Source organism: Pteropus alecto, unplaced genomic scaffold (genome assembly GCF_000325575.1).
Source record: "Pteropus alecto unplaced genomic scaffold, ASM32557v1 scaffold259, whole genome shotgun sequence".
NCBI lineage: Eukaryota > Metazoa > Chordata > Mammalia > Chiroptera > Pteropodidae > Pteropus > Pteropus alecto.
Genome location: NW_006442492.1, coordinates 773,445 through 787,849, shown reverse-complemented (window position 1 = coordinate 787,849; position 14,405 = coordinate 773,445). Strand labels below are relative to the sequence as shown.

General features: G+C 41.7%; 1 protein-coding gene across 1 annotated transcript in view; it reads right to left on the bottom strand.

Annotated features, from left to right (window-relative positions):
* SVOP (SV2 related protein) overlaps nt 1-14,405 on the bottom strand; it is a 64,753-nt gene that overhangs the window by 44,437 nt on the left and 5,911 nt on the right. Inside the window, exons 2-5 of the mRNA XM_006922179.1 lie at nt 7,899-8,059; nt 5,379-5,464; nt 4,189-4,287; nt 332-403 (exon numbers count right to left, since the gene is read on the bottom strand). Coding sequence (XP_006922241.1) covers nt 332-403; nt 4,189-4,287; nt 5,379-5,464; nt 7,899-8,059 — 418 coding nt within the window. The remainder of the gene's footprint in view (nt 1-331; nt 404-4,188; nt 4,288-5,378; nt 5,465-7,898; nt 8,060-14,405) is intronic.

The following is a 14,405-nucleotide window of genomic DNA, read 5'->3' as shown; positions in this document are numbered from 1 at the left end:
TAGGATTGAGAGATGATCCACTTTAGGGCAAGACACCTGGTGTCTTTCTCTACCACCCGTGTCTGCCCTTAGCCTTGTGTAAATGGTGAGTGCCCAGGGAATCAGGTGGGGACCAACGGCACCTTCTGTACCGTGAAATGCACATGGTTGGGCCCCACTAGGAATGTGTGATTTCAAGAATCTACAGCAGCCTCAGAGCAGTCTTCTCACTGCACAGCAACGTAGCTCCTAAAGAGGCCTCCCAAGTGCCCAAGAATCACACATTTTGCTACTTGTCACCACCATCATGGAGATAACCCAGGGGACATGTGCTTAGAAGAGGTCGCCTTACTGTTTTCCTGCCGTACTGGTCTGAGATGTTTCCCCAGAGAGTGGAGCTGGACATCATGCCAACAAAGACCACCTGTGTGTGGAAAGACAGTTTCTGTTAGGCAGTGACACGGAGTGTCGGAGTGTCGCAGAGAAAGAGAACAACAAATTGAACTTGTAACATCACAGTAATCGCAAGGTGCAAACACTATTCTGTGTGCTTCATGTTACTTTTTAAACCTCACAACAATCCTGTGGGGGTGGGTGCTACTATTCTCCTCATTTTACAGATGAGGAAACTGAGACTCAGAGAGGGGAGGACACTTGGCTGGCGTCACACATCTGTAAAGCTGCACATCTGTAAGTGGTGCAGCCGAGGCTGGAATCAGGCAGCGTGGCTGCAGAGCTAGCATTTTACCAATTTCTCTCCATACCAAAGAAATGTCTTGCCCTGTTGCTAAGAAAATATCACAGGTTGCAAGGTAAAATTTGGAGAGTATAAAAAACAAGCAGGAGGTTGGGATGGGAGCTGTAAGCTGTTAGTAAGTGAAAGCATTCCTGGAGCACTCACTCTGTGCCAATCAAAGTCATTGTTACATTGTTAATCCTTGAACAGAGTGGATGAGGTTTCAATCATCATACCCATTTTATAGATGGGAAGCCTGAGGCTCAAAAGGGTTAAGAAATCTGCTCAGTATCTCAAAGAGGAGAGAATAGAGCCGGTCTTAAATCCAAGCAGGTTCACTAGAGCTTTCACCACTGCTCTAGCCTTTCCCGGGCACTCACCAAGTGCCGACACCATGCTGAATGCTCTATCTCCATGGCTTACCTAATGCTCACAGCAGCCCTACAAGGCAGGCACTATATTATCCCCAACTGCAGGTAAAGTAACTGAGTCCCAGAAAGGTTAAGGCCCGGCCCAGTGCAATTTGATCCCAAAAGGATTCTTCCAGGCAAGTCCTAAGGGCTACACAGATGAATTCCATGGGAAAAGCCAACATGGCTAATTTTAAAGGAATTAATTTCCAGGTCCTCAACTCCCATACATACTCTTTCCTGGAAACAGGTTAGGGTGCTCACCTGTCATTGTTCCACTCTCCCTTTCTCAACTGCCCCTCCCCCAGTCTCACCAGGCACCTCACGTAGCATTGCTTTGAAGTTAAACCCTCCAGAATGCCTCAAAAGGGACACCGATGACACTGTTAAAAATTCCTTTGCAACTCGTCCACATTCCAATTCTTTTCTATTTTTTAACCAAAATGAAGGAAAGCCTCATTGAGCAGTCAGCAAATTCGATCACTAAAAATAATGTTTCATAAGCGACTGTTGTGGGCTCTTTGACATATAAATTGGAAGTTGCTGAAAAAAAATCAAGTGGCATTACTTTATTGAGTGATTACAAACTTCAGTTCCCCCTAAACTCCTAAACTTTTTTTGTGTGAACAATGCTCTTCATAGTCATATCGATTCAGTAAAAGTGAAAAATAGGGATAGAATTGCTGCCGAAGCCTGTCTCAATTTAGCAATAAGTATTCAGCCAAGAATATGTGACGTAATTGAGAAACACTTCATACTACTCATTAAGGGTATATTCCAGATAAAAATTTACTTATGTTTAATAATTATATATCAAAATTAATTATCTCTGCTGTTTTGACCTATTGTATATTACTAAGAATTATGATGACTCAGTGCTGGAGAAAAATTTTAATACTATAGCTTTATGATCTCAGAAAATTAAAAATAATAATTTAGAATTTATGTACTTTGTCACAAAAAATTATGACAGTGTGACAAATGAAATACTTTTAAGCATAGTAAAACATTACATTAGGATAAAATTACATGGAGAAATGGAATGGAAATACCAGTTTAAGAAGAAAACAAGACAATGCAAAACTTCCAAATTCTTCTGAAGAGCTTATTCATGTTATTTTTAAACAGATAATGGCGGCTATCAGGTAAACATTTCAATTCTGTTGGACACATTTAAAAAACGATATGATAATTTTATTTAAATTTTTAATATTTCAATATACCAGAAATTATATAATCTGAAACCTATACTTTTAAAAATTTTAATGTCAATTTAAAAACCTGTGATAGTCCCAGGGGCTGCATAGTTCTTATACAATTCTTTTTTAGATTAGCAAGAACAAAAATGGTTGAAGATTACTGTCTTGGGGTAAGGTGTTGCCTTAGTCATGTGCTAAGTGATATCCTTGCATCCTGAAAGAGTTAAACATCTTCCCAAACACGAATTTTCCCCATTCTCCCATCCCCAAGGGAGAGATTTAGGCATAGCAGAGCAGTAGTTGCTATATTACAGTAATTACAGTAATATCACATAGTATTTCCTGTGACAGCAATGACAGATCTGTCTTATCCTCATGTACATTGTGCAGTGAAAGCAATTCCTGCAGTGCTCTAACTTTTCCACAGAAAACTTAGCCATAGAACTTCACAGCCCATGAGTCCAAACTTCATATCAGTAGTCCAGGGCAGGGGCTGGCAGCAAGGACTCTGAGTCCGCCAGGCCTGGATCTCAGTTTGGCCTCTGCCTCTTATGGGCTATCTGAGCTTGGGCAATCATCACCCCTCTCTGAGCCTTAGTTTCTTTGTCTGCAGAAATGGGAGTAATATAATAATAGCACCTCTTTCATAGGGTGGAGAGGGTTAAAGAGGTAATGCACAGAGCCTGGCATAAGATAAGTGCTCAATAAATAGTGGTTGTTAGGAACCAGTGACAAAAGACCAAAAAGGCCCTGCATTCCAAAAACACAGAATTGTGATTATTCTTTACTGGGTATCAGTGAAAATGAGGAATATAAGAAAGAAATCATTCACACACCCCCATTATGTGCTAAGCACTGTAGGGATTTTGTTGCCCATCTGCAGAAAACCGGGTGTTAACACCCCCACTTTGCAGATAATGAAATAAAGCCCAAAAGTATGTCAATCAAGGTCACACATCTAGCAGGTGACTGAGCCACATTTATGCAGGTATACATGCTTATGATGTTCCTCCCACTGAGCTGCACAACCTTATTGCTAATATCAGACTAGTCCTGGTTGCTGAAGGCACTCAGGTCATCCTAGAACAGTTGTCCATAGAAAACAGCATTCTGGGAAGCATTCCTAGTTATCAATTACTCTGCCACTAGCTAAGCCGTGTGATCTTTCACGAGTGATTTAACAACTCTGTGCTTCACTTTCCTCAGCTAATAATAGTACCTACCTCATAGGATTGTGAGGATTAAAGAGCACAATGTACATTATGCATATGTTATATACAATGTATATAAAGCCATTTGCACAGTAAATGCTCAATAAATATTAGCTTTTGTGAGGATTATTATTATCCTCTTATCCGGCCTGGCATTCCCTCCCTTTTAGAAGGTTACTGCTGAACTCCCCCTAACAAAAATTGAAGGTTCTGCCTCACTCTTTATCAAGCCTTAATTCTAGGGAGCAGCAGCTCCCTACTATTTATTGAACATCTACTATGTGTCAGGCACTGTGTCGTTTCCAGTCCTCAGATCACCCTTGCATGGGCAGTATTGGCATCTCCTTTTTGGAAGAGTAAGGCTTATAAGATTTAAGTGATGTGCCTAGGTGGGTTCCAACTTTCCGGCAATTGAGCAAGATGTCTAGGGCTTCCAGGTAGTTGAATCCCTGCATGCAATAGAGTTGGCTGCCAACCAGCCAGGATATATGAAGTAGGGAGAGGAGTAGAGGGAACTGAGGTCATGGTATTTCCATGCGTGGTTACTTCTTTTCTGCTGAGCCTTTGGCAGCAGCAGAAGGAGAGGGATACCCCACAGACCACCCCAGTGGACCAGAACTGTACACAATGGGAGAGAGCTGCTGGCTGCCTACCGAGGTCAGCAATGCAACCTGCCAGCTGGGGAGCCGCCACTCACAGTGCAGCTGTGGTGCGAGGATGCTCAGGATCATCATTTCCATGGCATCGGCCATCTGCAGGGAGGAAGCAAACATCATGAGGCCAGGATGCTGACCCCTCGCCAAGTCTGTGACCTCAGAGAGAGCATGTACAAAATCCCTCTTCTACTACCTGCTGAGTGCCCTACCACACATCAACATACAGAAAGCTCTAGTAGTAAAACAATGAGGTGCCATGTGGAAACCGACAACTAGATATTAAACATTCTTGTGTGTGTGTGTGTGTGTGTGTGTCTGTGTTTGTGTCTGTGTTTCCATGTTTAAAAAAACAGGGGCACTCCTGGAAGGAAGTAGGGAAACATCCTATTTCAAAAATCTGAGAAAAACATTTTTATAGAGGCAGAGCGACAATGATCTTTTCTCTTTAGCTCAGTAAAAGACTAGCTTGTTTTGCTTTAGAGGTCATTGTTCATGTAGAATTATCAGCATATTTAACAAGTGCAACTTTTTAATATATTAAAACATACTAAGAAGCCCCAGTAATTAAACATCCTTTATGGCGCTAGATGTACACTATGATGGGACAGAAATGAGAGTCCAGAAGCAGATCCCTGTGGCCACAGAAATGTGATAAAAGATATAAGTGGCCTTTAAATTATTGAGGAAAATGATGTGGGGAAATCGAAGATCCATTTGGAAAAATATTTAGTTAGGTCATCATCGGACACCATTCGCAAAAATCAATTTCAGTTGTATTAAAGTTCTAGATGAGTTATTCACTATAAGTAGATGAGGAAATTTTAATAAGGGACCATGAGCCTCTTGAAACAGAGGGCTCATTTTTCTGTGCATATTTTTCCAGGATGAGCTCCACAGATGACATCATAATTTCAAAGTAGCCCTGAGCCCCAAAAGACTGAGAATCATTTAATTAGACAGAATCTTCAACTCCTCCATGAGGGTAAACTCCAACACACCCAACTTCCCCTAAGCACAGATCTTCATTATCACCAGGGTCAGTCACTCGGCATAAACTTTGTGGATTCAAGCAAAGGCTCTATGTGGAGAGAACTACGTCCTTCCTTGTAGATCACGGAAACCCAGCTGAGCAGCATAAAGGTTTCTCGGAGACTGAATGTGAGGTCAGTACCCCCAGAAATACTTGCCCAAGCCAAGCCTGTGAGAACAGACAGCTTCCATTGAAATTTTCCAAACCCAATGGCTTCCACCGCATCTTCCACCATGAAAGTATCTGGGAAAGAGAAAGGGGGAAGGGAGGAAAGATCAGTGCATCTTGCAGTCGTCCTAATGTGGGGATGTCTGGAGGGTCCCCAGCCAAGCTCCTTAAAGGCAGCACATTTATCTTAGAAAAACATGCCAGCAAGTGCGAAAAGATACCTTGTTATGAAATCGACTGCGACATTGTTTATAAGAGGGAAAACTGAAAAAACCCAGAATATCAATCAACAGAGGGTTGGTTATATAACTGATTGCATACATAATAATTATAAATTGTTATGTATCCACATTATGAAGGATGACTCAACTGATAAAAAGAATGTGCCATGTAGAAACATGCACACAATATATTGTTAATTCATTTTTAAAAACAAAGCAAGATGGATGGCAAAACATTTAGTATGGTTCTTTTCTTGGAGATGTATGCACGTGTGTATATAAGTATATGTATATGTGACTATGTATAGAATATATACAAAACTTCCCATTATAGTTTTATTTTTCTTATCTTTGGAGAGAAGGAGGGAGAAATCATATGAGACTTTAACTTTTACAATTTATTCCATAGTCGGAAAAAAATATTTCATAAAAGTGGATTTCCACATATGTGTGTGTACCACACAGGGGAAGTGAGATCGAATGTCCAAAAACTGTTAACAAGGTCATCTCTGAGGACAGTACTCGCTTTCCTCTGAACAGTTCTGTCATGTCTGAATGCTTTCCAAATAAGCATATGTTATTTGTATGCTCAGAAAAAAAGGATATAATTTATAAGCTAATAAGTGTTTTTGAAAAACACTAAAAGACTAAATGTAATGTGGTATGCTGGATTCTGTCCTGCAACAGCATGCTGCAAAAACTGGTGAGATTTGAATAAAGTATGGGGTTTAGTATAAAGTATTTCTTAGTTGTGACAAAGGTGCCTTGGTTAGGTAAGATAATTACATGAGGGGAAGCAGCATGAAGGGTATATGGGAACTCTCGGTGGTATCTTTGCAACTTCTCTATAAATCTAAAATGATTCCAAAATAAAAAGTTAATTTAAAAAAATAAAAAATAATAAAGGAGCATGCTGTGGGATGTTGTAGGCTGCTTCTGAGGATAAGCCCCTGCTGGAAATTATCATCTTTTTGGAATTTTAATCATGGATCTTTTACAACAATCGTAATTTTCTCCAGAAGTGTGGGTTGGCATTTATCACATCAGCAGGTTCTGGTTTCGCCCAGCAAAAATATTGAGGAGAAAGCAGAGTGAGCCTTATAACATCATCAGTAATATGAACAGTAATGATATAATGGTGCACAATTCAGTGCTTACCATGTGCCAGGCACTGCACTAAAGCTTGGTGTACAGTATCTCATTAAGTTTGTATTGCAATTATTAGTTAAGGCCCACTCATAGCCCCATTTACAGAGGAGGAAATGGACTTTCCCAGTGTCACACAGCTGACACGCTGTAGTACTGGGAGTTGCGCCCAGACCAGCCTAACTGTGAAGCCACTGCTCCTAACCACTGCCTCCCCTCTCCCCAGCCATTGCCTCCTTAGCTCTGCCAGCAACAGGCCTTGAGATCAGGTTATTAATTCTCTCTCATGTTGGGAATCTGGGAACTGTCAGGAATGCATGGAATGTTTTCACCCATCAGCATCATGTGATGAGACCAGGTCCCAACAGTACTACCTGAGGTCTCTTGTTTGACTAGCTCTGCTCATAGGCAGCACAAGGTCATGAATAAGAATATGGACTCTGAGGTCAGATGACCTAGGCATAAATCCAGCTTGGCTGTGTGACCCTGGGCAAGATACTTAACCTTTCTGTGCTTCAGTTTCCTCTTCTGCAAAAGAGGGAAGATGATCATTAACAGTCCCAGTTAGAAATGTTATGAAGATTAAATGGGTAATATGTGTAAAGTGCTTAGAACAGTGCCTGGCACAGAGTAAATCTTCAGCCAATGTCAGCTGATATTGTCATCACTATTGTCATCATCACCATCATCATCACCACCACCACCATCACCATCATCACTGTCATAATCATAACCATCATCACCACCATCATCATCACTATCATTATCATCACCATTACTATCACCACCACCATCATCATCACCACATCATCGTTACACTATCATAATCGCCGCCACCACCACCATCACCGTCGTCACCGTTATCATCATCATCATCAATCATCATCATAGTTGTTGCTGCTGTCCTCCGCCAAGTGTTATGCAATGAGGCTCACTGGCAGGGATTATGATGTAACCTTGCCTGCTGAAGTAAGCCATGTAGGTCCAGTTCACACTTCCAGTGTCACCCCAGGCCCTCTGGGCCCTCCTACCTGCCCCTTCCACTAGATCCCTCTGAAAGTGCCAGCTGGGGAGACAACCCCGGCATCTCAGAGCCCTTGACTGTGGCCTGGGGCTGATACCGAACTCCAGAGCTCCCTCACCGTCAGTGGGATTGGCAAACTCCTTGGGCACAGCTGCCCCATCGTCTAGCTCGACGGCCTCTAAGCCTGCGCGGACCCCTTCAATCTGGACCTCATGCTCTCCCGAAGCTGCGTCGTCCTCTGACCTTGCACTCTCGCCCGTACGACGAAATTTCACCACCCTAGAGGACAGAGGAAATCTGGTCATGAAGGCTACAACTCCCCCTCAACAGCTTTTCTGCACAGCTCTTGTGCCCAAGACAGGTGAAAAGCTTTCTTTTCATGGTCAAGATTGTTGAATGAGTAGAAGGCTGGCATTTATATTGAGTTGCACTGTATGTGGCACCCCTGACACACAACTCTCATTTCAAGAGAGTTGAAATGTCCGAGCTGCCACATACAGGTGTACAGGTTGGGCACCACACAACTCCAGGGGGACCAGATTCACATGGGAATGAGGATATCTTCATTCTAGACTTGAATATTGTTCGGAAGCATATATGTGTCAGAATTTAGACTAATCTCTTTAGAAAAGAGATACTTTGGTCACCTAAAAGTTATATTATGCCCACAAAATTTGCTCACATGGCATTTTTTCAAGCAGATACCAAAATTTTTAAATGAGAGAATTCACATAAAAAGCATAAAAAGCAAGATTTCTGATCTCTCTTAAAAAGTAGAGTATCTGGCCATTTGGGGCCCACATTCCTCTAAGAGAACAGTATGGCTAGATCTGGGCAGTGTGGCCCCTATAGATGGGACATTTCAACTCTGCAATCCACTGAGTTAAGAGGTGGTGTGAAATAGGTTCTGGGAAGGGACTCTCTGTCCCCAAGAGTCAACCCCAAAATAAAAAACATAAACTGTCTCCAAAGGTATTCACAGAAGATAAAAACATAGATTAAAAAAAAAAAAAAAGGAAGATCATGAACATTTATGTGCATTATCACTTTATTTTCAGGGACGAAGGGAAGGTTGTTGGATCACCCTTAACTCTGAGGGTAACATTGCAGAATGATCATGTGGTTTGATAATCTTCTTTGAATACTGCTTTTATAACATCCTTTCCTCCAGGATTGTCCAGGGCTCTGTACTTCCTTCTGTGATTAATAGCAACCACTGCAATCTTTTTGGAAGGTGATCTGTGATATCTTTAAAAATTTTAAATGCTCTGTGTTCCCATCTAGAATTGTCATGCTGATAATTCACTGCAGAGATAGATACAGTAGGCGATGATATAGATTGTTAGTTTACCATGTGTTAAGTATAGTGTTTGTGTTTTCTAGCGACTACCTTATTTAACCTTTACTTTCACTACCCGCATGTTCCAGATAAGGACACCGAAGCACAGAGGGACTGGGAGCTTGTCCAAGGTCACACAGTAGTTGTCTAAGCCAGACTTTGGCAAAGCCACCTGACTTCAGAGTCCCCACCCCCAGCCACCCTGCTATATTCTCCTTTGGTGCTAGCATGCTATTTGCAGCTTTGCATGTAATAATTATTAACAAAATGTGGTAAGTATTAACAAAACTAGAAACAATCATCAGGAGATGAGTAATTAAATAGATTATGACACATCCACTTAAGAAAATGTTTTTTAAAATTGTGATCTGTATCACAATAGCCAAAGATGGAAACAATCCAAGTGTCCATCAATGGATGAATGGATAAACAAAGTGTGTTCTACACATATAATGGAATATTATTTTGCCTTAAGAAGGAAGGAATTCTGTGCTACAATATGGATGAACTTCGAAGACATTATGGTTGTGAAATAAGCCTAACACAAAAGGAAAAATATTGTCCACCTATATGGGAGTACCAAGAATAGTCAAATTCACAGAGATAGAAAGTAGAGGCTGAGGGGAGTGGGAAATAGGGAGTGTTTAATAGTACAGAGTTTCAGCTGGGGTAGATGAAAAAATTCTGGAGATGGATGGTGGTGATCGTTGCACAATGTTGTGAATGTATTTAATGTCACTAACTGTACACTTAAAATTGTCAAAATGGTAAATTTTATATCGGGCATATTTTACCACAATAAACACACACACACACACACACACACACACACACAATACACACGTTGATCTGTAAGGGCCCACAGGAAAAGATTGTTGGGCTCATTATTAAATATACTGGAACATGATCCCATAACTTAGGTCCTCACTCCTAAGACTTAAGTGTGGTCAACAAGGGGCCCAGCATCCCCTAGGGGCTTATTAGAAATGCAGTTTAGGCCTAACCCAGACCTATTGAATCATTTCAACCAGGTCCCCAGGAAATTTGTGTGCACGTTAAAGTCTGAGAAGCACTGCTGTAGAGTATTTATGCTTCTATAGTACTAGACGGTCTGGAAGGATACGTAAGAGCTAAAGACTGGTTGTTTCTGGGGAAGAACACTGGACGGAAACAAGGAGTTTTGAGGGACGGCATTCTTTTTATTTTATTTTATTTTGGACCCTTCTGTAATGTGAGCAATTTTTAACCTGGGCATTTATACTTTAATAAATATGTTACTGCTGGGGTGATGTTAAATCTGGTGTCACCCTGTGGCTTGGGGGCAGGGTAGTGGTGATGTCCCCAGTTCTTCCCCGCTGACGCAGCAAAGAATTACAGGTCAGTGAGATTCAGAAGAAGTAAGATTTATTGAAAGTATATTTTAGGAGGAGATGGGCTATGCTAAGGAAGACTGCAGCCCTGTGGAATTTGGAAGGTGAAAGATAAAAAAGACAGAGTAAGCTCCAAGGGAGGAGTGGGTTTTCAGTGAAGAGGGCTGTAACAAAGCAAAAGTGGCAAAGTGTGTGTATATTTGGCCTGTGATGGGAAATCCTAGATGATCTAGATGTGAGGTTACCTTGACTGCCAGTTGGCTGCTATATAACACTTTGCCTACTGCGCATGTGCTTACCCAGAATTCCATCTGTTATAATTAGATTCGTGAACTTCTGGACTAGGAATAGTATTATAATGATGGTATAATGAGGCTGAGGTTGTGGGCAAGTTAGTGTAGTACATTCTGTGCTTGCATTTTGTGGCTGGATTAGCCAGCAGCTTTTTTGGCCTTTGTGCTCAGGATTTGGGGTAATTTATAACCCTAAAGGGGGTGGTGTTTCTGGGAGGTCCTTAAGGAAGGACTTCAAGGGTGGTTTCTATGGTTACAGAGCTAGGCCTTTGCTCCTGTGGCTCCTGTCTGTCTAACTACCTAACAAATATACATAACAATAGCGACTATTTACAAAGCTCTTGTTGAGCAGGTAGCATCTGCTAAGCGTGTGATGGATGCTTTCATCTGTGAAATAGGGACAACGACAGAGTTGCTGGACCATCTTGAAGATTAACTGGGCTTGATGAATTGGAAATTGTGAGCATTGAGTAAATATTAGCTTCCCTCCTACCTGGCCTCACTCAGGTCACCTTTCTACCTTGAGTATGGAGTACACTGACCTTTGTGAAATATGACTTTGAGAAAGCGGCTTAGCTCCCTGCAGTTTTAAACCAGGATCTGTTCACCTTCCCTCTCTGGCAAACCACTAGAAGCCAGGGCACCTTTATTTTATGAACACTTGTTTTAAGATATAAAAGAGAGACCTTTGACATTAAATTAGACTCAGAAAGCCAGGCTACATTTTGAATCGGTTGGGTTCCTAAAAGTATTTATCAACTACACAAGCCACGATTTTCCAAGGGAAAAAAAAATGAAACATGAAAGAAAAAGAAAATAGCAGTGGCATATGTTAAATATATGAGGGCTTCAAAACAGGCTGGCTCACAATTTCTTGGCATTTGTGGTGTATAGATAGCATATAATTCACTAAAATAGCAGGGAACATTTATTTTACATAATTTTGCTATTCAAAGAAGAGCTTGAGGAAATAGCTGTCAACTTAAAGATCTTGTTTGTACCATCATTTAATTCACCTCGTGCCTTAAGTTAGGGTCTGAGCTTCGATTAGGGTATTTTAGATAAGGAAGTTTTCTTCTCTTTTCATCTGAGCTTCTGGACATTTCTCCCCTGAGTTCATGAATCTATCAGACTGAAGAGGAAGCTTAAATCTGATTGTGATTATCTAAAAGTGGCTGTTTAAGCAGTCTGCCATAGGGCAGGCCCAACTCTGGCACACAAACTGACCTGGGTTTGAATCCTGTGCCCACACCATTCAGTAGCTGTGTGACCCTGGGTAGGTTACTTTACCTCTCTGAGTCTCATTTTCCTCCCTAGTAGAATGGAAATGGTAATTCTTTTCTCATAGGGTTGCCATGGAGATTAAAGGAGTCAATAGAGAGAGAGCTTCATGCAGATCCGACACAATCATTCAGTATTTCAACAAGTGTTTATTGAATGCTGACTACATGCAAAGTTCTGGGACACAAAGGGAGACAAAATCAATGCGGTCTCTGCCCTCATGAAGTGGATACTCTAATTGGAGGGATGGTTAATACACAAGTAAACAAAGAGATCTTTATACATTTGTAAGTGGATGGATCTTGAGAAGGAAACAAAAAGGTGCCAAGGTAAAGAACAATTGCAGGGAGGAGCAGTCAGGAAAGACCTCCTGCGGAGGCGAAGGTCAAGAGGACAAAGTAGAGTAATACACAGATGGGAGGAGAATAGAGAAGAGCTAGCGCAAAGGCCCAGAGGTAGGACCAAGGAGAGACAGGCTGGATCGTGCAGAGCTCTGGAGACCACAGGATATTTCTTGTTATCCTGAGACTAGTGGGATGCCATTGAAAGGTTTCAAGTAGGGTGAGAGGGTGGAAGATGATCAGAGTTGAGTTTCGAGACATTCAGGCACATTTTTCTACAAAAAGAAGAATAGATTGTGGAGAGCGTTTTAAAGTATAGATTTTATAATTATTTAGGTATGGCAAGGCTAAAAGATCAGGTGACAGATATCATTGAAAAGATATATTCTGTTATACTCACAGATCCTGAGAGGAGGGGACTTGCCACACCTCGGGGGCTATACGAGGAAGCACCAGGGTCAGTCAGGAGGCAGAGGGAGTGAGGGGAAAATGCAGGCAAGAGTCCTTACTGTGGTTACACGAGCTGAGGATTGACTAGTTTAAATCATTTCAAGCTCTGGGGTATAGGGGCTAGCTCCAGTTGCCAGGTACTTGGACCTAGGTGGTCCAGGCAGGTGGATGGATAGTGGCTCCTGGTTGGTTAGTTTGTATATGAAAGGTACACTGGCAGGCAATTCATTTACTTGTTAACCTTGGGAAGAACAGTCCCTCCAAGGGCAACAAGGCCCCAAGATGTCAAGACATAAGAATACAGAAAATCAAAGGTATATTAACACAGAAAGATGGCAAAAGAGGAAGTAGGAAAAAAGGGAAGAGGTTGTATGGTCAGTTGGGTAAGATGTGATGGTGGTCTGGGCTAGAGGGTTTACAGTGAGGATTAGGGAGGCAGAAGCTTTTATTATTTCTGCCCCCTGACTCATCCAATCAATAGAAAAAGACATCTTCACAAAGAAGCCCATCTGCAAGGCTAACCAGCAAAGGGCCAAGTTATAACAAGTGTCCACATGTTTAGGGAACTCAGACAACCAGCACTCTTCAACTTTGTCTCAGGTACTCATCTATGTCACATTGGCGTTTCTTTGGAATCTGAAACCTATTGACAAATGAGGTCAGAGGCTGGGGACCTGGAGCGGCAGAAACTGCAAAGGTCACTGAAAATGAACTTGCTTTGTCTCCTTCAAGACAAGTCCTGAGCACTCCCTATCTGTATGATTTGAGAAGAGTCTTCTCAGGGTCTGGACCTCCACCTTCAAATATTTGAAGTTCTGGCATATGAAAGAAGGTGTTTGTTCAACTTGGATTCTGAAAAACAGAGCTTGAACTTCTGGGTATAAAGAAGAGGGAAGCAGATTTCAACTCAATATAAGGAGCCTTCTCAGGCAGAGAAGTCCAGACATGAAAAAGGCTGCTTTAGGAGGCAGTGGGCTGCCCTTCACAGAGATGGTCTAGAAAAAGCAGGGATCCATGTGAGTGGACTCAGGAGTAATGATATTTAATATGCAGCCATACCCAACAGGCGAGGGGCAAGCCTAAGTGCTATATCTACTTACTATTATGTAATCCCTTCAACAATCCTAGGAAAGAGGTGTTATTAATTTCCCCAGTTTCTATACAAGTAAACTAAGGCTCAGAGAGGTTACATTAATTGGCCCAGGTCCCCTGGATAATATGTAGTACACTAGGTCCCTGGCCTGAGTAGTTTAAGAACCCATGATTTTAACCAATCAACTGATGCTTCTCTAACTGAGGCCAAGAACACTCCAACGGAACTAATTAAAATGCTTATTCCGAGCCATTCTCCAAACCTAAGGCTTTTACATTTCTGCAGAGTAGGGTCCAGGAATTTGAATTTTCATAAGATATTGATGGTGGCCCCAGACATTTAAAAGCTACCACTTGATGCCTTTCTGCCAGAATTAAGAAGCTGAGTGTAAGGGGTTGGATGTAACAGCTTTTAAGGTCTCTTCCGTTCCTGATCTAGGAGTCTATAGTTAATGGAAA